The sequence below is a fragment of the Scyliorhinus torazame genome, chromosome 5, assembly GCF_047496885.1.
Source record: "Scyliorhinus torazame isolate Kashiwa2021f chromosome 5, sScyTor2.1, whole genome shotgun sequence".
Lineage (NCBI taxonomy): Eukaryota > Metazoa > Chordata > Chondrichthyes > Carcharhiniformes > Scyliorhinidae > Scyliorhinus > Scyliorhinus torazame.
Genome location: NC_092711.1, coordinates 111238148 through 111263293, shown reverse-complemented (window position 1 = coordinate 111263293; position 25146 = coordinate 111238148). Strand labels below are relative to the sequence as shown.

At 47.6% G+C, this 25146-nt stretch overlaps 1 protein-coding gene and 2 long non-coding RNA genes across 3 annotated transcripts; 1 reads left to right on the top strand and 2 right to left on the bottom strand.

The window, feature by feature from the left end:
* Positions 1 to 2475: 2475 nt before the first annotated feature.
* Positions 2476 to 9012, bottom strand: LOC140419428 (uncharacterized). The gene is made up of 2 exons (XR_011945780.1): positions 8750 to 9012; positions 2476 to 5563 (listed from the first exon to the last, which is right to left on the bottom strand). It is a non-coding gene; the product is annotated as an uncharacterized lncRNA (long non-coding RNA).
* Positions 9013 to 10835: 1823 nt separating this feature from the next.
* Positions 10836 to 14671, bottom strand: LOC140419427 (uncharacterized). The gene is made up of 2 exons (XR_011945779.1): positions 14418 to 14671; positions 10836 to 11784 (listed from the first exon to the last, which is right to left on the bottom strand). It is a non-coding gene; the product is annotated as an uncharacterized lncRNA (long non-coding RNA).
* Positions 14672 to 14718: 47 nt separating this feature from the next.
* Positions 14719 to 20433, top strand: LOC140419425 (uncharacterized). The gene is made up of 2 exons (XM_072503305.1): positions 14719 to 15043; positions 16565 to 20433. The coding sequence occupies exon 2, from the start codon at positions 16841 to 16843 to the stop codon at positions 17555 to 17557; it is 717 nt and encodes a 238-aa protein (XP_072359406.1). The 5' UTR covers positions 14719 to 15043; positions 16565 to 16840; the 3' UTR covers positions 17558 to 20433.
* Positions 20434 to 25146: the final 4713 nt, after the last annotated feature.

Below are 25146 nucleotides of genomic sequence, written 5' to 3'. Positions count from 1 at the left end.
GGAGAAATGTGGGGACTGTGAGCAGGGATTCAGATCCCTGTCGGAGCTGGAAGCCCATCCGCCCAGTCACACTGGGGAGAGACTGGTCACCTGTCCAGAGTCTGGGAAGGGATTCACCTGATCATCCAACCTGCTGAGACACCAGCGAGTTCATAGTGGGGAGACGCCATTCACCTGCCCAGAGTGTGGGAAGGGATTCACTCGATCATCAGGGCTGCAACACCAGCGGGTTCACACTAGGGAAAGGCCATTCACCTGCTCCACGTGTGGAAAGGGATTTACTGATTCTTCCACTCTGTTGAAACACCAGCAGGTTCACACGGACGAGAGACCTTTTAAATGTGTAGACTGTGAGAGGTGCTATAAAAGTTCCCTCAACCTAAAGCGTCATCAGCGAGCTCACACTGATGAGAGACCGTTCAGGTGCTCAGACTGTGGAACTGGGATCAGGCAGTCATCTGAACTCATTGTACACCAGCGAATTCACACTGGAGAGAGGCCGTTCACCTGCACCGAATGTGGGAAGGGATTCACTCGATCATCAGGGCTGCTACACCAGCGAGTTCACACCGGGGAGAGGCCATTCACCTGCTCCAAGTGTGGAAAGGGATTCAGCGATTCTTCCACCCTGCTGAAACACCTGCAGGTTCACACTGAAGCGAGACCATTTCAATGCACTGACTGTGGGAAGTGCTATTAAAGTCCTGTGGACCTGATGCGCTAATGTCTCAAATTTCCTTTTTGGCTGTGCCCTTAACAGTAAATAAACTCCAGCTCAGTTATAGGGGTTAATATTCCAGGTAAAAGTTAAATAAATCAGCATTGCGTGAAACAATGTGCATCAAGTATTTCAAAATATTTCTAACAAAAGTTCTTCCTTTTGAAATGTTCTCCCCCCTCTCCCTGTTTCATCCATCCTCACCTCCGACAACAAGTATGTGGAGTTCATGGGGTTCCTTTGTCACTGAGATTGAGACAATCTGATCAGCTGCCTCTGCTGCTTCCCTCCCTCCCACTAACCCGCCAGGCCAAACTGTCTAAAGTTCTTCCTCGTCTGAGCCCTGAACCCGGATCTTTCTCCAGTTTCTCTCCAATCTTCTGTCTCCCTCCGAGCTTATATTGTCCACAAGCCCCAACTTCTGTTCCCTTGACTCCATTCTCACAAAACAGTTGACCATCCAACCTCGCTATGTTAGTTGATATGTTTCCAGTTCTCTCTCATTTGGTCCTGTCCTTCTCACTTTAATGCAACATCATCACCCATCCTAAACAGAACACTTGACCCCACCAGCTTTACAAATTTCCAAGACATTTAGGGCAGCACGGCAGCATAGTGGTTAGCACAATTGCTTCACAGCTCTAGGGTCCCAGGTTCGATTCCCGGCTTGGGTCAATGTCTGCGCGGAGTCTGCACGTTCTCCCCGTGTGTGCGTGTGTTTCCTCCGGGTGCTCCGGTTTCCTTCCACAGTCCAAAGATGTGCAGGTTAGGTGGATTGGCTATGCTAAATTGCCCTTAGTGTCCAAAATTGCCCTTAGTGTTGGGTGGGGCTACTGGGTTATGGGGATAGGGTGGGGGTGTTGGCTTGGGTAGGGTGCTCTTTCCAAGAGCCGGTGCAGACTCGATGGGCCAAATGGCCTCCTTCTGCACTATAAATTCTATGATCCCCAATCTCCCTTTCCTCTCCAAATCCCTTGTACTCGGTGTTCCCGAAGGATCTATCCTCAGCCCCTCATATTTCTCGTGAGGTGACATCATCCGTGACAACACAAAACAACTGTGTTAGTTTTCACATGTACACTGACAACACCCAGCTCTACCTCACCCCCATCACTCTCCATTCCTCCACTGTTACTAAATTATCAAACTGCTTATCCCACATCCAGTACTGGATGAGCAGAAATTTCCTCCAATTAAAAATTGGGAAGACCAAAGCCATTAACTTCAATCACCACTACAAATTCCGTTCCCTAACCCCCGAGTCCATCCCTCTCCCTGAGAACTGTCTGAGGCTGAACCACACTCTACACAATCTCCGGGTCAGATCTGACCCCAAGATGAGTTTCGGACCCCATATCCACACCATCACTGATACCAGATATTTCAATCTCCATAATGTTACCAGGTCCACCTCACCCCAGCTCATTCGCTGCTCTTATTTTGTGTAATAACCTTTGATGTGGCACCTTGGGAAATACCTTCTGGAAATCTAGATAAAGCACATCTACAGGTTCCCCTTTATTGACATCCCTCGTTACTTCCTCAGAGAACCTTGATAAATTAGTCAGTCACAATTGATTCCTTAAACCCATTTTCAAACACTGTGTCAAAAGAAAAATCAAATCTCCTCTACCCCTCTGGCTCATTTGCCAATTACCTTAGAGGGACTCACTTTCTGTTAAAGAGCTTGTCAACCCATTTCACCCATTTTTCCTAAAGTGAATAAATTTAATCAAGACAAGTTCAACCAATTCAAATATTTTCCTGTTAAAAGTTTATTGATGAAACAGAACATGGTTAAAAAAACTAACAGAAAATTACTTGAGGGTCAAAGACAACCAGAGTAACAGGATGTTCACAATGTTCTGGACCCAAATGGTTTCCCTTCGGCTCCTCTGTACCCTGTTCCCATGACTCCCTGCTTTGGACACGGGGGCCACTGAACCCTGGGGGTTGCATCACCGTCAGCCCTGGTCACCCTCACCCCTGAACCCTGATTGGTTGGAGGTGCAGCTCCCAGTCAGTCCTCCAGCACCTTCCTGTCTCTATTAGCGACGCCCATGGCAGTTCCCCAACTGGGGCACAGGCCCCGTTATTCTCAGCTAAATTCAGCCCTCAGCTCCATCACCTGGCTGTCACTGACACGAGCAATAGAGACAGAAAGGTGGCCGAGGGTCAAATAGGAAGACATAACTTGTGGATTAGGACCCCCATAAAGGCCAGCAAATTCTTAGAAAAAAATCAAATTCCCAGTCAACAAATTAAAGGATCACACGACGGGACTTCAAGTTTTATGACTTTTAATGCAACAAAAAAACAAACTAGAAGCTACTTTAACTCGGAAACCTACACATGAAACTATAAACTAGAACTTTGCCCTTTATACAATCTAAAAATCACACTCCACGATTATAGTTAATCTGTCCTGGAAGTTGAAACTTAATTGTCTCAGAACCTGTCCAAAGTGATGATTCATTCCCGAGGATTTACTTCAGTTCTTCGACCAAGACAGTGAGAAACAAAGGGAGAATAGAATAGAATGTGAATTGGCAAAATACATAAAAATGGACTGTTAAAGCTTCTATGGCTACGTAAAAAGGAAATGTTTGGCTCAGACAAAGTTTTGTCCGTTCCAGATAGAGTCAGGAGAATTTAGAATGAGGAATAGAGATCTCTACAGCCACCTCGTTCAACACTCTGGGATGTAGGTCATCAGCTTTGGGGGATTTATTGACTTTCAACCCCATTAATTTTTCCAGTGCTACTTTTTCACCAATACTAATCTCTGCCAGTCCCTTGGTTCTCTGGTGTTTTGGGGACAATTTCTGTATCTTCCTCTGTGAAGTCAGACACACATTGTTCAGTTTCTCTGCCATTACCTTACTCCCCATTGTAAACTCTCCTGTCTCTGCCTGGAATGGACCCACATTGGTCTTTGCTAATCTTTTCCTTTTCACATTCCTGGAGATGCTTTCCCAGTCGTTTTTTATGTTTCTCGCCAGTTTCCTCTCATCAGTTTCTTGGTCCTCCTTTGCTGAATTCTAATGGATCTCATGGAATCTTCAACTTTTCTTGTCAGCCACGGTTCCATCACTTTTCCTTTGGATTTTTGTTCCTGAAAGGAACCTATATTTGTTGTATATATGTGAAATTAAAGTTGTTCAACCACAGAGGACCATAGGCTGCTCTCCCCTTTGACAGAGAGAGAGTTAACTGGAGGTGATTTAACCCGAGGGTCAGCACACCTCAGGCGAGGGGCCTGGTTGAGAAGGCGGGGCCTTCATGAATAAACGCAGCCTGTACAGGAGTCGAATCCACTCTGTTGGCCTTGGTCTGCATCACAAACCAGTCGTCCAGTCAACTGAGCTAACCGACCCCTGATAAATATGTAATAATTCCTTAAATATTAGGTATTCCCTGTACCAATCAGTTTCCCACTCCACCTCAGACAACTTGCCCCTCATACCCTGATAGTTTTCTTCTGTGAGGAACGCCCAGATAAATTAAACAAAAGAACCATGTAACCACCAGGGCCCATTTCCATGGCAACATGGCACACTTTTGTGGGGGTTGCAAACAGAAATGGGAACAAGTATCTTCAAACTTCCAAACACCCTTTCACTCTGTGATCCTTGTGTAATTTGAAGCCAGGTATTAGTAACAAGGGTCAAAGAGCATCTGTCCACTGGAGGCTAAGTGGTGAGAACGGCCAGTCCAGCAGAAAGAAACCCTCCGTCCATCCCTACGGACCACCTGTCAGAATGAACAAAATGCAGTCCTGGGTGTAGAGCAGAAACAATAACAGGAGAATCCAACCCCTGTAATCAATTGTGAAATTGTTGGCGTCACAGCAGGTGTGGTAAAACATGCAATCCCGTCTCACATTGAGAGGTGGACGGCGTCTCCCCAGTGTGACCTCGCTGGTGTGTCCGCAGGTGAGATAACTGAGTAAATCCTTTTCCACACTGAGAGCAGGTGAATGGCCTCTCCCCAGTGTGAACTCGCTGGTGCCTCCGCAGGTTGGATACTTCAGCAAATCCTTTCCCACATTGAGAGCAGATGAACGGCCTCTCTCCAGTGTGAACTCGCTGGTGTGACTGCAGGGTGGATAATCGAATAAATCCTTTCCCACACTCCGAGCAGGTGAATGGCCTCTCCCCAGTGTGAACTTGCTGGTGTCTCCGCAGGTGAAATAATTGAGTAAATCCCTTCGCACATTGGGAGCAGGTGAATGACCTCACCCCAGTGTGAACTCGCTGATGTGTCTGCAGGGTGGATAACCGAGTAAATCCCTTCCCACACTGAGAGCAGGGGAACGGCCTCTCCCCAGTGTGAACTCGCTGATGTGTCTGCAGACTGGAGAACTGAGTAAATCCTTTCCCACACTTTGAGCAGGTGAACGGCCTCTCCCCAGTGTGACTGCGTTGATGAATCTCCAGCTGAGATGGGACTCTGAATCCCTTCCCACAGTCCCCACATTTCCACGGTTTCTCCATGTTTTGGGTCTCCTCACATCTCTCCAGATTGGATGATCAGTTGAAGCCTTGTCCACAACACGGGTATGGTCTCTCCCCACTCTGAATGTTGTGATGTTTTTCAGGCTGTGTAACTGGTTAAAGCTCTTTCCACAGTCAGTTCACTGGAACACTCTCACTCGGGTGTGTGTTGTGTGGGTCTCGGTGCTTTCTCAGTCACACTGATGGTTGAAATATTTAGCTGACAGTTCGGGGAAACATTTTTCCTTCTAGATTGAAAGGCCGATGATATTCAGGTTCCAAGGAAGGGAGTGACTGTAAGATCGTGACGTTTGAGATTTCTGTCTGTAATTCCTCCTTGTCCAATATCCTGTAAAAACAATTTACAAAATTCATCACTGTCAGTACAGGATAGAAACTCAGAACAGACAATGCCAGTTTCTATGTCACATTTTTTCCTCTCTCTTATTCCCTGAGAGCTGTAAATCTCCATCCCACACACTGCCTCCATTCTTACTCTGCTGTATCTAATATTGACCCTCCTAATTCTCCTGAAGGTGCTGATGCAGGCTGACTGACAGATCCAAGCTCCCAGCTTCCTGTCCAGGAGATCATAACAAATATGAGCTGCAGTTGACCATTCGGCCCATCGAACCTGAACCATTCAATGGGATCATTGGCCGATCTACCTCAGCACCGTTTTCCCCACACTATCCCCCATATCCCCCGACGTCTTCAATATCTAGAAACCTATCAATCTGTGTCTTGAAAATACTTGACGACTGAAGCTCCAGAATCCTCTGGGGTAGAGAATTCCAAAGCTTCACCACATCCTCGAATAAAGAAATCCCTTTCACCTCAGCTTTCTCCCCATTTTCCTGCCAGTTCCCCATAACCCTTGGAAGGGGGGGGGGGGGGGGTGGAATGTGACACTGGCATGGGAGTAGCTGGTTTGCTGCAGGTTCTGGTGCCACTCACCTATAATCTGTCACTTATCCTGATCGCCCAGCACTCATCTACCTAATCCTTGAATTCATATTTGTTAACCACTGGCGGGTGAAAGCAGAACTAGGGGGCATAGCCTCAAAATAAGGGGAAGTAGATTTAGGACTGAGTTTAGGAGGAACTTCCTCACCCAAAGGGTTGTGAATCTATGGAATTCCTTGCCCAGTGAAGCAGTAGAGGCTCCTTCATTAAATGTTTTTAAGATAAAGATAGATAGTTTTTTTGAAGAATAAAGGGATTAAGAGTTATGGTTTTCGGGCCGGAAAGTGGAGCTGATTCCACAAAAGATCAGCCATGGTCTCATTGATTGGTGGAGCAGGCTCGAGGGGCCAGATGGCCTACTCCTGCTCCTAGTTCTTATGTTCTTAACATGTCCTGGAAGACTTCAGGGTTCGGTCTGGTAGGATTATGCCAGAAAAAGTGAAGAAATGCACCAATAAAACAGCGGAGGTGGATTCAGCGGAAATGGAGTCGCCTTTTCAACATGGCGGCCTGACACTCGGGAGGTCTCTCGACCCCGCGCTCTCCGGGGCTCTCTGGGAGGCAGCGAAAATGATGACTGCCGATATTATCCGTGTTATTGACCAGGGGCGGAGTGTGCTGACTCAATATCTATGAGCTCATGAGGCCCAGCTGCAAAACGCCATGAGAGGCTCGATGATCCGGAGGAGAGGATCTGGAATGTTCAGCAAGATGCCTCCACAACGGGGGCAAGAATTCAATCCTTTGAAAACCAGCCGAGTGGCTGGCGGATGTCCTGGAGGCCTTGGAGAACTGAGGGTCGGAGAAAGAACATCCGAGTCGTCGATCTGTCAGAAGATGTGGAGGGTAAGGCTCCCGTTAATTCTTCAAGGACTGGAAGCCATGTTTTCTCAAGCTGGATGTGAAGCCTGGGTGTTCCAAATTAGAAAGGGTGCATTGTATCTCTGAGGCTGAGGGACAGTTTTCATCCCAGGCCTGTAATCATTCACTTCCACAACTGGAAAGATCGCCAGAAGGTCCTGGAGATGGGTATGGTGAGGTGGCATCTGGCCCCAGGAGGGAGGGTGGATTCAGGACTTTCGAAAGCAACACAAACAAAGCGCTGAGGCTTCGATGAAGTTCAAAGGCAGGTCAAGCCTGTGGGGAGTGAATTACGTCAGGCTTTATCCTGAGACCCGAAAAATGGTATCCAACAACTCCGTCAAACCTTTCAATAATCCAACTATTGCCTTGGCCTTCATTAAATCCATGAAGAGCCAGGATCTGAAGGGATGGTTTGCAGCTCGGATTAACTCAGGTTCTAATCCGGACTCTTTCCCTGTCATGGTATTCTTTTTTTTTTTAATTTAGTGGACCCATTTCATTTTTTTTCCAATTAAGGAGCAATTTAGTGTGGCCAATCCACCTAGCCTGCACATTTTTGGGTTGTGGAGGCGAAACCCACGCAAACACGGGGAGAATGTGCAAACTCCACACGGACAATGACCCAGAGCAGGATCGAACCTGGGACCTCGGCGCCGTGAGGCTGCAGGGCTAACCCACTGCGCCACCGTGCTGCCCCTGTCTAGGTATTATTGTCTGAATTTCAGAATCACAGAAATACCCATAGGGACAGGAGTAGGCCATTCAGCCCCTCGAGTCTGTCCTGCCATTTAGTGAGATCATGGCCTATCTGTGACCTAACTCCATATCTCTGAATATCTTTGCTTAACAAAATACCTCAGATTTAATCTTAACAACTGATCCAGCTTCACGTGCTGTTTGTGGGAGAGAGTTCCAAACCTCTATCACCCTGTTTGAAGAAGTTCTTCCCAACATCTCTACTGAACTGTCTAGCCCTAAATTTTAGACAGTGATCCCTCCTTTTAGAACCTCCAACCAGTGGAAATAGTTAATCTTTCTCTGTTAATATCTTAAATACTTCAATCAGATCACACCTTAACCTTCTAAATTCTAGCAAAAACAGGCCTAATTTGAGATTAAAGCTTTGGGTCAGAGCCGCTGCAATCTCTCCCTCGCCTCCCACAGCATCCTGGGACACAATTCATCCAGACCTAGTAATCTAATAATCTTATGGGCGGCATGGTAGCACAGTGGTTAGCACTGTTGCTTCACAGCACCAAGGACCTGGGTTTAATTCCCGGCTTCGGAGTCTGCATGTTCTCCCCGTGTCTGCATGGGTTTCCTACAGGTGTTCCGGTTTCCTCCCACAAGTCCCGAAAGTTGAGCTTGTTAGGCGAATTGGACATTCTGAATTCTTTCTCTGTGTACCCGAACAGGCTCTGGAGTGTGGCGACTAGAGGATTTTCACAATATGTTCATTGCAGTGTTAATGTAAGCCTACTTGTGACAATAATAAAGATTATTATGAATGGGTCAAAGGGCCTCTATTTGTGTTGTAAAGAGAGGGAATGAATGAGAAGGAATTGACAGAGAAAGTGCCAAAGCCACAACATTCACCAGCTCTGAGGACACACCTTAGCTCCCTTTCCAATCTGAAAGCAGCCTGAGCTGGATTTACATTCCCCTTAATTGATCATTGCTGGGTGATAATCCTGTACTTCCTCACCTCACACCACTGTGACAGCACCTTCACTACACAGACTGCAGCAACTGACCAAACATCACCTTCCCAGTTCTTCCTGAAGGCACCGCCTTCCCAACCTGGCCGCTTGCCTGAGGTGCGGTGATCCTCAGGTCACATCACCGCCGGTCAGCTCTCTCCCGGGACCAGGCCCTGATTCACAGCCGCCATCTTGGGGAAGCAGAGCGCATGCGCTGGCGTCTTGGTGATGCAACAGTTAGTGGGCGGAACCTGAAGGTTTCTGTTCCCAGCCGGGTCCTAGTGCCCGGCGATGATAAACAAAGTCAACAGTTTTTCACCCACTCCGGATGAAGCTGAGATTTGTCGCCTGGAGGTATCTCTGGATTACGTAGAAATTCAGTGTGAGAGGCTGCAGCCTCTGTATAGCTACCTGAAGGGGGTTATACAGCGTTTGATTACATTTCGTGGTCCTTTCCAGTCCATTATCAGGATGTTTGTGTGATATTTCCTTGCCCTCAGTGTGATTTTTCTTTATTTAAAATACATTTCAGCAGCAGGCTTACTGGTAATTTTTAAAGGAATAAAGGTTATTTATTATCACACTATTTCTCTGGATGTTTGAACATTGGGGGGGTTTAAACTAATGCAGCAGTGGCATGGGAACCTGGATTGTAGTTTTAGGGTAAGGGAGAATGAGAGTATAGAGGTCAGGAGCACAGATTTGACGTCGCAGGAGGGGGCCAGTGTTCAGGTAGGTGGTTTGAAGTGTGTCTACTTCAATGCCAGGAGTATACGAAATAAGGTAGGGGAACTGGCAGCATGGGTTGGTACCTGGGACTTCGATGTTGTGGCCATTTCAGAGATATGGATAAGATTTTCTCTCAGTCTCATCCAATGTGTCTGTGTGGTGTTATTTCCCTGATGGTAGCACAGTGGTTAGCACTGTTGCTTCACAGCACCAGGGTCCCAAGTTAAATTCCCGCTTGGGTCACTACCTGTGCAGAGTCTGTACATTCTCCCAGTGTCTGCGTGGGTTTCCTCCGGGTGCTCCGGTTTCCTCCAAGTCAAGAAAGAGGTGCTTGTTAGGTGAATTTCACATTCTGAATTCTCCCTCTGTGTACCCGAACAGGCACCAGAGTGTGGCAATGAGGGAATTTTCACGGTGACTTCATTGCTGTGTTAATGTAAGCCTATTTGTGACAATAATAAAGATTATTATTATGTGTTTGGGTATTTTAACTTCCTTGGTACTACCTGTTGTCCCCTCAGATATTCCATCTGTTTTTGGTTAATGTGTCTGGAATCTCCTTCTTATCTCGGGTATATGGGTCGAGGTAGCTTGGTGTTGTGATTTGTGTTGTTCTATTGTCTTGTCTGTCTCCAGCAGATATTGTTGGCTCTCGATAATGACTGTGCTGTTGTCCTTGTCTTCTGGTCTGATGAACATATCCGTGTTGGATCCAACCTCCCGGATTGTCTGTCTTTCTCTCCGGGTAAGATTCTGTTTGTCTCTTGTATTTCACTGTGACAGGGCAGAGACCTGATTGAAGGGATTCAAACATGGGAGTTCTGGGAAAGATGGGCAAGGATTTGGGGGGTGACAACATGTTCAAAGAGTTTGGAGAGGAGAGGGAGGTTGAAGAAGGAACAGTAATTTGTAAGGATGGCAGGGTCAAGGATTTGTTTTATTGAGGAGGGGGTGATGATGGCAGATTTGAAGGACAGTGGGACAGAAATGTTGACAATATCCATGGAAACAGGGAAGTTGGCTGATCAGTAGCTCAGTGGGAATAGGGTCGATGGAGCAGGAGCTGGGTCTCATGGACAAGATGAGCTCAGAGAGGGCATGAGGGGAGATGGGAGAGAAACTAGAGAAAGATGTGGGTTCAGGGCTCGGGAAAGGATGAAATTTAGAGACACTTTGGTCCGGTGGGCTCGTGGAAGGGAGGGAAGCAGCAGAGGCAGCTGATCGGATTTACTCAATCTCAGTCACAAAGAAGCTCCTCACACTTCTTGTTGGAGGTGAGGATGGAAGAGACAGGAGAGTGAGATTACTTCAAAAGGAATTAACTTGTGTCAGAGATATTAAAAAGTTTCAACACACTACATATTTCACACAAATCTAATTTATTTGACTTTTAGCCAGAATATTAGCCCCTGTATTGTTATCAGCAGAAAGTGATCCAAATGAACATGGTTCAGTTCTGAATGTGAGTCAACAGCAAAATCTAATCACTGTGGTTACTTGTGGCCTCGTTGGTGTCTCAGCAGGTGGGATAACTGAGTGAATCCCTTCCCACACTCGGAGCAGGTGAATGGCCTCTCCCCAGTGTGAATTCGCTGATGTACAATGAGCTGAGATGATAGTCTGAACACAGTGCCGCAGTGAGAGCACCTGAACGGTCTCTCGTCAGTGTGAACACGTTGATGGCTCATCATATCTCCAGAACTTTTATAGCATTTCCCGCAGTCTGGACATTGGAACGGTCTCTCATCAGTGTGAACTTGCTGGTGTCTCAGCAAGTGGGCTGACATAGTAAATCCCTTCCCACACTCTGAGCAGGTGAATGGCCTCTCCCCAGTGTGAACTCGCTGGTGTCTCAGCAGGTGAGATGAACAAGTGAATCCCTTCCCACACTGTGAGCAGGTGAATGGTCTCTCCCCAGTGTGAATTTGCTGGTGTGTGGACAGAGTGGACAACTCAGTGAATCCCTTCCCACACTGTGAGCAGGTGAATGGTCTCTCCCCAGTGTGACTGCGTCGATGAGTTTCCAGCTTGGATGGGGCAGTGAATCCTTTCCCACAGTCCGCACATTTCCACGGTTTCTCCTCAGTGTGACTACATTTGTGGCTTGTGAGGTCTGATGATTGAGTGAATTCTCGTCCACACACACAACACGTGTACGGTTTTGCCCCACTGTGAACGATGCTTTTTCCGTCCATGTTCAAAGTACGATGATATTCAGGATATGATAAATTGAGGACTCTGTCAGATCCGGATGTGATGCTTGGTTTGAGTTTCCAAACTTTGAAGCCTCCCCTTCGAACACCCTGTGAAACTGATTGAAAAGGGAGTGAGAGAGAACCCACAAAAACACAAAGGCAGGTTGTGAAATTGAGCTGAATGAATCTGGTCATTTGTGGGGCCGGCACTGGGAAAAAGTGACCATGAAAACTGCTGGATTGTTATAAAAACCCAACTGGCCTCTTTGGGAGGAGAGAGAAAGAGGTGAAGAGGGATTTTGTATATCTACAAGACATATTTGTTGGCAAAACAAATTCGATCTTGAGCTTCATAAATGGTAATATTGATACCGAAACAATGTTTCTGGTGGCACGGTGGTTAGCACTGCTGCGTAACAGCGCCAGGGACACGGGTTCAATTCCGACCTTGGTGACTGTGTGGAGTTTGCACTTTCTCCCCGTGTCTGCGTGGGTTTCCACCCGGTGCTCAGGTTTTCTCCAACAGTCCAAGAAGGGAAACTTAGGTGGATTGGCCTTGATAAACTGCCCCTTAGTATCCTTGGAATGGCAGGATAGGTGGGGCTATGGGGTTACAGTGACAGGGGTGTGGGCCTAGGCAGGGTGCCCTTTCAGAGAATCAGCGCAGACGCGATGGGCCGAATGGCCGTCTGCACTGTAGAAATTCTATGGTTCTAATTCTATTCTATGAATCTTTATAAAGCTCTGGCCACCACTCTTCAGGAAGGATGTGAAGGTTCGTGAGAAGGTGCAGAGGAGATTTACCAGAATGGTTCCAGCAAAGGAGGTTGAGGGGACATTTGATTCAGGGACACAAGATTATGCCAGATTTCCATCAGGTGGACAAAGAAACTCTTGTTTCCATTCACTGGTCGTACAAGCAGTCGGGACACAGATTTAAAGTTTGGGGTAAAACCTGGATTGAACTATATAAGATCCTGAGGGGTTTTGACAGGGTGGATGTGGAGAGGTTGTTTCCTCTTGTGGGAGAATCTAGAACAAGGGGGTCACTATTGCAAAATAAGGGGTCACCTATTTCAGATGGGGACAAGGATATTTTTTTCTCCTGAGGGTTGTAAGATAGGGAGTGGCACAGTGGTTAGCACTGATGCCTCACCGCACCAGGGACCCGGGTTCAATTCCGACCCTGGGTGACTGTGTGGAGTTTGCAAGTTCTCCCCATGTCTACGTGGGTTTCCTCCGGGTACTCTGGTTTTTTCTCACAGTTCAAAGATGAGCAGGTTAGATGGATTGGCCAGGTTAGGTGGATTGGCCATGCTAAATTGCTCTTTCGTCTCCAAGGATGTGGACGTTGCGTGGGGTTATGAGGATGAAGTGGGTGGGATGGGGTGGGCTTTGGTGGGGTGCTCTTTCAGAGGGTTGGTGCAGATCTGATGGGCCGAATGGGCTCCTTCTGCACTGTAGGGATTCTATGACTTCGGAACGTCCGTCCTTAAAAGGCAGTGGAAGTAGAGTCCGTCAATATTTTTGAGGCAGAATTGGATAGATTCTCGATAAGAAAGGTCATCAGGGTCGGCAGGAATGTGGAGTTGAGGTTAAAATTATTGAATAATGGAGCAGTATTGAGGGGCCGACTCCTAGTTTGTGTGTAAGGAGCAGGCTCGAGAGGCCGACTCCTAGTTTGTGTGTAAGGAGCAGACTCGAGGGGCTGACTCCTAGTTTGTGTGAAAGGAGCAGGCTCGAGACGCCGACTCCTAGTTTGTATATAAGGAGCAGGCTCGAGGGACCGACTCCTAGTTTGTGTGAAAGGAGCAGGCTCGAGATGCCGACTCCTAGTTTGTATGTAAGGAGCAGGCGTGAGGGGCCGGCTCCTAGTTTGTACGTAAGGAGTGGCCCTAGGAGGCAACTACTTTTTTCAGAGACACAAAAATCTTTTTTACTGTGTTAATGATTTTCAAGAGACCCAGGCATGAATCTCACCAAGGCAGAAGGTAAAATTTGAATTGATTGAAGGTCTACTGATGACCATGAAACAATTGTCGATTGTTGCAAAGACCCATCTGGTTCACTCATGTCCTTCAGTGAAGGAAATCTTCTATCCTTACCTGGTCTGGCCTACATGTGACTCCAGATCCACAGTTAACTGGCTGACTCTTAAAATGCCCTGAGATGCCCTCAGTTCAAGGGCAATTAGTGATGGGCAGTGAATGCTGGCCCAGCCAGCGACACCCGCATCCCGTGAATGAATAGAAAACAAAATTTGACAATAAAACCAATTATTCACCATTTTCTCTCCTGGTGACTGGAACCCTGAAGCCCCGCCCACTCCGGGCTGTTCCACCATGAAGGTCGCGTGTGAAGCAAACAAGCTCCGCAGCTGCAAACCAGGGAGTGGAGATTTATTCTGAAGGGTTTACTCCAACTCACAATGCCCGGGACTGATTGACGGCAGGTAGCGACCAATTGGAAGAGGGGGCGAAGCTGGATGACCGAACGCAAGCGGCTGATCCTCCAACCAATCAGAATGAATGGATGGGGCAGAGCCTTGGGCTCAATGTATGCGCATGCGCCAGGCCAAACACAGTCTCCCGAGAAAATGGCGTCCGTTAACTCGGGCCTGTTTCCGGGAAAAGCCCGAGCAGCTTTCGCCGGTTCAAATGCCGCATCTCAGTTTCGTATTGGGGGTTTCAGGCCTGTGCGGAGGGGGTGGTTATGAAGCCTCCCGCCCCATTCCTCCCTCAGGACTCACCCGGTGGTACCTCACAGCCAAAACTTTCAACACAACCTCCTCAATCCTGAGCCATGAATGGCACTGCGCATGCTGCAGTTTGTAACAAGGGACATCCGGGCTCAGCCCCGCCCCTCATTCACTCCGATTGGTTGGAAGACCAGCCGCGACCTTTCGGGCCCCCTAACCCACCCATTGCCCCCTATTGGTCCAGAGCTCCCGTCAATCATTCCCAAGGCATTGTGAGCCGGGGCATGCGCAGTGCCGATGCTCGACGCGGCCGGGAGGTTGCACTGAAACCCGGTGGAGGCTTCAAACCCCAATAAGAAGTTTCCGGGCCCGGGTTTGCATCGAGCGGGGGGACAGCTGCGGCCTGCTCCTGGTGACAGGCCTGAGTTAACGGCCGCCGTCTCTAGAAAGGCTCCAAATCCACGGGAATATAATCAGAGATAGAGATTGTTGTGAAACCAATGGGATGTAAAACAGGAGGTCAGGGTTACAGTCAACAACAACAACTTCTATTTATATAACACCTTTAACATCATAAATCATCCCAGTCAACTTCACAGGAACATTATAAAACAAAGTGAGACACACAGACAATGAAAAAGATATTCGGCAGGGGGACCAAAAACCTGATTAAAGAGGTAAGTTTTAAATTGAGTCTTAAAGGGGGAAAGTGAGGTGGAGACGGGGAGGTTCAGGGCGGGAATCCAGTGCTTGGGGCCGAGGGAACTGAAAACATGGCCGCAAATGGCAGAGCAATTATAATAGGGAGTGCACAAGAGACCAGGATTAGAGGAGCGCAGATATCTCGGAGGGTTATGGGGCTGTAGGAGATTCCAGAGGCGGAGCGACGAGGCAATGAAGGGATTTGAAAACAAGGGTGAGAATTGACTGGGAGCCAATGCAAGTCAGAGAGCACAGGGGTGATAGAGGAAAGAAACTGGCTGTGAATTAAGACAGCAGACGTTTAGATGGTGTCAAGTCCGGGGCTGGTTTAGCACAGGGCTAAAGAGCTGGCTTTTAAAGCAGACCAAGGCAGGCCAGCAGCATGGTTCAATTCCCATACCAGCCTCCTCGAACAGGTGCCGGAATGTGGCGACTAGGGGCTTTTCACAGTAACTTCATTTGAAGCCTACTTGTGACAATAAGCGAATTTCATTTCAGGTTTCTGGGGTAGAATGTGGGCAAGCAGCCAGGAATGTATTGGAACAGCCGAGTCTGGAGTTTACGAAGGCATGATTTTGGGTTTCAGCACCAGAGGCATTGAGTCAGAAGCGAGACCAGGTGCTGTAATGTAAGTGGAAACAGGCAGTCTTAGTGATAGGAGAACAGAAACTCATCTTGGGATCAAATGTGACACTGAGGTTGCAGTGGGACTGTTACCAGGGAGAGGGATGGATTCGGTATCTTGGGATCGGAGATTGGTGTACGGACTGAAAACAGTGGCTTCAGTTTCCTCAATATTTAATTTGAGTTAATTAGGCAACAGGAAGACAACCAGAAATCAGAATAGGCCCTGAGAACGGTATCAGGTTTAACTTAGTTGGAGATGGAGAGAAAGAAGGACGGAAACCCTGGGAGGTTTGGAGAAACCACCTTCACGATTGCTCATTAAATCTCCACACAGTCAAGGGCAGCACGGTAGCATTGTGGATAGCACAATTGATTCACAGCTCCAGGGTCCCAGGTTCGATCCCAGCTTGGGTCACTGTCTGTGTGGAGTCTGCACATCCTCCCCGTGTGTGCGTGGGTTTCCTCCGGGTGCTCCGGTTTCCTCCCACAGTCCAAAGATGTGCAGGTTAGGTGGATTGGCTATGCTAAATTGCCCTTAGTGTCCAAAATTGCCCTTAGTGTTGGGTGGGGTTACTGGGTTGTGGGGATAGGGTGGAGGTGTGGACCTTGGGTAGGGTGCTCTTTCCAAGAACCGGTGCAGACTCGATGGGCCGAATGGCCTCCTTCTGCACTGTAAATTCTATGACAAGAGTGAGATTCTATGACAATCTGACACTTTATTTGGATTTCAGACCAGGGAGGAGGGTGTATGGGATGGGGATTTACAGCTTTGGGGGAACAAGACAGAAAAATGTTCCATAGAAACTAAAACTTAATTCTGAATTTCTTCCAGGACTGACAATTGTGACCTTTGTAAATTCCTTTTACAGGATATTAGGAGAGGATTTGTGGACAGGAAAGAGAAAACAAACTTCAAGATCTTCAGAGTCAACAGGACCTGGGTATCTTCGGACTCTGAATATGGAAAGAGAAATATTTATCTGTTCTGTCTGTGGTTAAATATTTCAAACATCAGTGTGACTGGAAAAGCATCGAGACCCAGACACACATTGAGCGAGAGTGTTCTCGTAAACTGACTGTGGAAAGAGGTTTAACCAGTTGCACAGCCTGAGAAAACATCACACCATTCACAGCAGGAAGAGACCATGCTCATGTCCAACATGGAGAGACAAGATGACACCGACACCTCAGAAAAACCATGGATATGTGGGGACTGTGGGAAGGCATTCACTTGCCCATCCAAGTTGGAAACTCATCGACGTGTCCACACAGGGGAGAGGCCCTTCAGCTGCTCTTTATGTGGGAAAGATTTCAGTCAGTCATCCAACCTAGCGTTACACCAGCGAGTTCACACTGGAGAGAGGCCGTACACCTGCTCTGTCTGTGGGAAAGGATTCATTCAGTCATACAATCTAGCATTACACCGGCGAGTTCACACCGGGGAGAGACCATTCACCTGCTCTGTATGTGCGAAGGGATTCATTAATTCATCTAACCTAGTGGCACACCAGCGAGTTCACACTGGGGAGAAACCATTCAGCTGCACCTCCTGTGGAATGAGCTTTAGGCTTTCATCCACTCTGCTGAAACATCAGCGAGTTCACACGAAGGAGAAACCATTCAACTGCCCTGACTGTGGAAGGAGCTTCAGGCACTCAGGCAGTCTCATTGTACACCAGCGCGCTCACACTGGGGAGAGGCCATTCACCTGCTCCATGTGTGGGAAGGGATTCACAGATTCATGCCAACTGCTGAGACATGAACGGGTTCACACTGGGGAGAGGCCGTTCACCTGCTGCGATTGTGGGAAGGGATTCATTGATTCATCCCAGCTACTGAAACACCAGCGATGTCACAAGTGACTCAGGGATTGGATTCTGCTGTTATTGCTGCTGTTAATGACAAGCAGGCCCGAATCACATTAGTTCTGACAGTTGGGGTTTCTGCTAATGTTAATCCACTGTTTAACTGGGCTGGAGTTTATTATTCTGGATCTATAGCTGATTGTGTTCTCGGGGCTGCAGTGTCCCTTCTGGAACTGCTGTCTGTGATCTTTCCCCATAATCCAGGAACTCTCATCAGAAATTAGTTCGCAACAAGATTCTGGACTTTTACTTCAATCTCAAATTGAGATTTTGTGTGAAACTCTACAATTGAATGTCTGAACATTCCGCTGATTAACATCGCCAATTAGAAATTGCTGATTAATCCTTGCTGACAATTCTTACTGACCTGTACATTACACACACAGACACCTCTGTTATCGGCCAGCGAGACTGGAACTGGGAATTGGTGGAGAATCGAGCTTTCCCAAATGCTATCCTCCAATCTGATTCAGAAATCCTTCGGCATGGGAATAGAGACAAGTTGAATCCAAGTAACAACTATAAGAAATGGCTATCTAATAACTGCATAATATCTTTTGCAATTTATGGAATATTACAGAAATAGCTCACTCTCATAAAGAAAGCTTCCCTAGCAGCTTGCTGGGTGACAAACACAGGACAGACCTGTTCCCTCTGCCAAGGACATATCTCTAGCACGGGCCCTGAAACAAGTAACCCTGATACGATTACGGGGCAGCAAGGTAGCATTGTGGATAGCACAATTGCTTCACAGCTCCATGGTCCCAGGTTCGATTCCGGCTTGGGTCACTGTCTGTGCGGAGTCTGCACATCCTCCATGTGTGTGCGTGGGTTTCCTCCGGGTGCTCCGGTTTCCTCCCACAGCCCAAAGATGTGCAGGTTAGGTGGATTGGCCATGATAAATTGCCCTTCGTGTCCAAAATTGCCCTTAGTGTTGGGTGGGGTTGCTGGGTTATGGGGATAGGGTGGAGGTGTTGGCCTTGGGTGGGATGCTCTTTCCAAGAGCCGGTGCAGACTCGATGGGCCGAATGGCCTCCTTCTGCACTGTAAATTCTATGAAATCTATGAAATTCTATGTAAAAAAAAATTCTATGATTGGATCTCAGGACACATAGCCTAAAGCAGTTGTCTGTGTGAATGTTAAAACAGGCTCTCGAGAGCAATAGATTTTGAAGTGATCAATACTGGCTTTAGCCCAACACCACACTCTGGCTCACACCAGTTAACCGTTCAGAGGAGAATGCCGTCACCAGCTGCAGAGACCAGAACTCACTCATCTGTCCGTTTGTCCTCCAGGTTGGTTAATAGGCTGGTGAAAAAGGCAGATGGAACACTTGCCTTTATCAATTGAGGCATAGATTACAAAAGCAGGGAGGCCATATTGGAGCTGTACAGAACTTTGGTGAGGCCGTAGCTGGAGTACTGCCATTCTGGTTGTCATATTATAGGAAGGATGTAATTGCACTGGAGCGAGTGCAGAGGTGATTCACCAGAATGTTGCCTGGGGTGGAACATTTAAGTTATGAAGTGAGGGTGGCTAGGCCTGGGTTGTTTTCGCTGGGGCAGAGAAGACAGGGGTGACCTGATGGAGGTGTACAAGATTATGAGGACCGTGGACAGAGTGGATACGGAACAGCTGTTCCAGTTGAAGGGTTAGTTACGAGAGGACACAGGTTCAAGGTGAGAGGCAGGAGGCTTAATGGGGATTTGAGGAAAAACATTTTTACCCAGAGGATGGTGACGGTCTGGAATGCACTGCCTGGGAGGGTGGTAGATGCGGGTTGCCTCATATCCTTTCAAAAGTACCTGGATGAAGACTGGCACAACATAACATTCAAGGCTATGGGCCAAGTGCTGGTAAATGGGATTAGGTCGGCAGGTCAGATGTTTCTCATGCGATGGGGCAGACTCGATGGACTGAAGGGCCTCTTCTGCACCGTTATTCTGTGTTTCTGAGACGGGTTTACTATTATCACCTGTCTTGGGTCATGTGTTTTCCTGACCATTTAACTGCTGAATCATATTTAAACTGTTATTTCTCAATAAACTAAAATCGCTTCTGAGCTCAACCCCCTTTTAGAATATTCTGTGACTTGTGGACCTGAATGCTACAAGTGGTGTTAGGAGTGGTATCACAGGCACAGTTAAACGTGAATGGAGACATTCCTGAGTGAAGCCTGGGGTAGACAATGCCATTGATATATTACCGGAAACGACTGATAGATAGTCTGACAGAGAAAACAGACGATCCGGGGCTTATAGATAACCCCACACGAAGGGGCAATTTAGCATGACCAATTCACCTAACCTGCACATCTTGGGCTGTGGGAGGAAACTGAAGCACCCGGAGGAAACCCACGCGCACACGGGGAGAAAGTGCACACTCCTCAGAGACAGTTTCCCGAGGTCGGAATCGAATCTGGGTCCCTGCTGCTATGAGGCAGCAGTGCTAACCACTGTGCTGCCATGCTGCCCCAACAGACAGCTGGAGAATCTTTAAAGTCTGTGTATGAAGTTTGTTTGAACCAGATATATTTACAACGTGCCAGTAATTTGGAATTGTGTGAGATGACCTGCAGGTGGGGAGGATGAATCTAAGTTGATACTTATCATATTTTTCTATCAAAAGGTTTTACATTTATTATTGGTCGCAGCTGAAGCGATTGTGTTGCTGATTCTGATCATTCTCGTGGCATTACTAAGTTATCTATGGTATGTAATCAAGAAAACATGCATTGAAATAGCTTAAAATTGCGACGCCAGAAATTAGTTGTGAGAAGTTAATAAGGATATTCTCTCTCGGGTTGGGGAGATCTGTAAAAAAATTAGTGTCGAATAACACAATAAATTCTTCTGAAATGTGTTGACTATTATAGGACCATTTCAGTCTCTCTTCCTCCCATTGGGAACATTTTCAGGATTGACAAATACAGGGCAGTGTTAGCCTGTTGTCTCTACCAAGGACATGTGGCTTGCACAGGGCCTGAAACAAGACAATCTTGGTGTATTTGTGATCTCAAGTCCAACATGTAAACCAGCTGCCTGTGTAAAGATTAAACAGGACGTCCGAGCAAGCGATGAGCCACAACCTGGCTTCATGGACATCCGATGGAAAATGAGGTTTTCACTTGAATATCTATTCCTGACTAATGGACAGTTGAATAAGTGATTGATGTAAGACCCTAGAAATAATGGTTATAAATGGGCTTTTGAGAGGGATAATCATATCAGGCAGTGGGCGGTGCACAGTGGTTAGCACTGCTGCCCTCATAGCGCGAGGGACCCGGGTTCAATTCCAGCCTCACGTGACTGTGTGGAGTTCTCACTTTCTCCCGGTCTCTGCGTGGGTTTCCTCTGGTGCTCCGGTTTCTTCCCACAGTTCAAAGGTGTGAAGGTCAGGCGGGTTGGCTCTGCAAAATTGCCCCTTTGTGTCCTGGGATGTGTACGTCAGGTTAAGGGGTTACAGGGAAGTGGGTTTGGGTGGCACGCACTTTCAGAGGGTCACTGAAGTCTCGATGGGCCGAATAGCCTCTTTCTGCACTGTCGGGATTCTGTGACCTCAGATATCAGAAATCTCTGGAATTCCACATGTCCTCATTGCTCTCAGTCAGGTAGAGTCAGTCACACGTGGCTCTGTCATGACGTTTCCATTCCTATTTTATCTCACACCTCCCAGTGACACCACAACACAACATTTTTGCTCCTTTCCACCTTCTCTTCCTTTCCACCTTGTCCTCCTTTTATTGTCTAATAATAATAGTAACAGAGTAACACACACCAGAATAGGAATAACAGGCAGCTTATTGTCTAATAACTGTGACAAAGTAACAGGGGTGGCATAGTGGATAGCACTGTTACCTCACAGCGCCTGGGTTCAATCCTGACCTTGGGTCACTGTGTGGAGTTTGTACATTCTTGCTGTGTCTGCACAGATTTCCTGTTTGTGCTCTTCTTTCCTCCCACACAGTACAAAGATGTGCAGGTTCGGTGGATTGGCTATGCTAAATTGTCCCTGGGAGGGGTTATGAGGATAGGGTGGGACTTTGGATTCAATGATCATAGAATTGCTACAGTGCAGGAGGCCATTTGGCCCATCGAGTCTGCACCGCCCCTCTGAAAGATCACCCAATCTGGGCCAATCTCCCACCCTATCCTCATAACCGCTCCCAGGGACAATTTAGCATAACCAGTCCACCTCACCTGCACATCTTTGGACTGTGAGGGAGGAAACAAGAGCAGCGGCAGGAAATCTGTGCAGACACAGATGTGTTCACTCACACACTGCAGCCTGACTTTTATTATGGGAACACTGTGTTTGTTACTCTCAAAGTGAATGAATCCGTTGCTGTTTATCCTCTGGGCCCCATCTCCACTATTATTGTCTGATTGTCCCACTGAGACTCCCACTGTTATTATTGGACAATCAGCGAGTCAGCCTGAGCCTGTGGCCACTCTCACCACCTGTAACCGTCACAATGCCCGGGTGATTGACGGCAGCTCCCGACCAACAGGAAAAGGAGGGGCGGAACGGAATTTCCCGACCGAATGCGGCTGGTCCTCCAACCAATCGGAGTGAATGAGGGGCGGGGCCCGCTGTGATTGAAGCATGCGCAGTGTGGGTAATGGCGAAGGAGAAGCAACTTTTCTTCAGATCCGAAATTGGTAAGAGGCGTTTAACAGTATAGAGTCAGCGAGAGAAAACGGGAGTGGGCGGAAACGTTGTGTAAAGCTGTTGCAATGGCAAACCTCGCAAAAGTTTACGGGACCCAATTTGTACCGAGCGGGGCTGCAGCTCTTCACGTTCGGCTCGGGTTAACGGCCGCCATCTTTAATGTGTATCAGCGCGCATGCGCGTTTGTCATTTCTGTCGCGGGCGATGTTTCGATGAGTGGGAGGAGCTTGTTCCCCATTGTTCAGAATGGAGACAACTTGTCCATCAAACTGGATTAGTCTTTGAGTCCCAATGTCTTATTGATGCGAAGCGGTGGCAGAGATGGAAAGAAAAGGAAGCCAATCCTGTCCTCCAGATATTACTGTCTTATTAGATATCCTGTTCCATGTGTCCAAAGCACTGCGGCTCTGTTGAGCAGCACAGTAGCATAGTGGTTAGCACAATTGCTTCACAGCTCCAGAGTCCCAGGTTTGATTCCTGGCTGGGACACTCTGCGCGGAGTCTGCACGTTCTCCCCATGTCTGCGTGGGTTTCCTCCGGGTGCTCGGGTTTCCTCCCACAGTCCAAAGATGTGCAGGTTAGGTGGATTGGCCATGCTAAATTGCCCTTAGTGTCCAAAATTGCCCTTAAGGTTGGTTGAGTGGGGTTACTGGGTTATGGGGATAGGGTGGTGTGGGCTTGAACATAGAACAGGCCCTTCGGCCCACGATGTTGTGCCGAACCTTTGTCCTAGATTAATCATAGATTATCATTGAATTTACAGTGCAGAAGGAGGCCATTCGGCCCTTTGAGTCTGCACCGGCTCTTGGAAAGAGCACCCTACCCAAACTCAACACCTCCACCCAACACCAAGGGCAATTTTGGACACTTAAGGGCAATTTATCATGGCCAATCCAACTTTGGACTGTGGGAGGAAACCGGAGCACCCGGAGGAAACCCACGCAGACACGGGGAGGATGTGCAGACTCTGCACAGACAGTGATCCGAGCCGGAATCGAACCTGGGAACCTGGAGCTGTGAAGCAATTGTGCTATCCACAATGCTACCGTGCTGCCCTTGAGAACAAATAAACCTACACTGTATCATTTTACCGTAATCCATGCACCTATCCAATAGCAGCTTGAAGGTCCCTAATGTTTCTGACTCAACTACTTCCACAGGCAGTGCATTCCATGCCCCCACTACTCTCTGGGTAAAGAACCTACCTCTGATATCCCTCCTATATCTTCCACCTTAAATTTATGTCCCCTTGTAATGGTTTGTTCCACCCGGGGAAAAAGTCTCTGACTCTCTATCTATTCCCCTGATCATCTTATAAACCTCTATCAAGTCGCCCCTCATCCTTCTCCGTTCTAATGAGAAAAGGCCTAGCACCCTCAACCTTTCCTCGTAAGACCTACTCTCCATTCCAGGCAACATCCTGGTAAATCTTCTTTGCACCTTTTCCAAAGCTTCCACATCCTTCCTAAAATGAGGCGACCAGAACTGTACACAGTACTCCAAATGTGGGCTTACCAAAGTTTTGTACAGCTGCATCATCACCTCACGGCTCTTAAATTCAATCCCTCTGTTAATGAACGCGAGCACACCATAGGCCTTCTTCACAGCTCTATCCACTTGAGTGGCAACTTTCAAAGATGTATGAACATAGACCCCAAGATCTCTCTGCTCCTCCACATTGCCAAGAACTCTACCGTTAACCCTGTATTCCGCATTCATATTTGTCCTTCCAAATGGACAACCTCACACTTTTCAGGGTTAAACTCCATCTGCCACTTCTCAGCCCAGCTCTGCATCCTATCTATGTCTCTTTGCAGCCGACAACAGCCCTCCTCACTATCCACAACTCCACCAATCTTCGTATCGTCTGCAAATTTACTGACCCACCCTTCAAGTCCCTCATCCAAGTCATTAATGAAAATCACAAACAGCAGAGGACCCAGAACTGATCCCTGCGGTACGCCACTGGTAACTGGGATCCAGGCTGAATATTTGCCATCCACCACCACTCTCTGACTTGTATCGGTTAGCCAGTTTGTTATCCAACTGGCCAAATTTCCCACTATCCCATGCCTTCTTACTTTCTGCAGAAGCCTACCATGGGGAACCTTATCAAATGCGTTACTAAAATCCATGTACACTACATCCACTGCTTTACCTTCATCCACATGCTTGGTCACCTCCTCAAAGAATTCAATAAGACTTGTAAGGCAAGACCTACCCCTCACAAATCCGTGCTGACTATCCCTAATCAAGCAGTGTCTTTCCAGATGCTCAGAAATCCTATCCTTCAGTACCCTTTCCATTACTTTGCCTACCACCGAAGTAAGACTAACTGACCTGTAATTCACAGGGTTATCCCTAGTCCCTTTTTTGAACAGGGGCACGACATTCGCCACTCTCCAATCCCCTGGTACCACCCCTGTTGACAGTGAGGACGAAAAGATCATTGCCAACGGCTCTGCAATTTCATCACTTGCTTCCCATAGAATCCTTGGATATATCCCGTCAGGCCCGGGGGACTTGTCTATCCTCAGGTTTTTCAAAATGCCCAACACATCTTCCTAACAAATATTTCCTCAAGCTTCCCAATCTGTTTCACACTGTCCTCTCCAACAATATGGCCCCTCTCATTTGTAAATACAGAAGAAAAGTACTCGTTCAAGACCTCTCCTATCTCTTCAGACTCAATACACAATCTCCCGCTACTGTCCTTGATCGGACCTACACTCGCTCGAGTCATTCTCATATTTCTCACATATGTGTAAAAGGCCTTGGGGTTTTCCTTGATCCTACCCGCCAAAGATTGTTCATGCCCTCTCTTAGCTCTCCTAATCCCTTTCTTCAGTTCCCTCCTGGCTATCTTGTATCCCTCCAATGCCCTGTCTGAACCTTGTTGCCTCAGCCTTACATA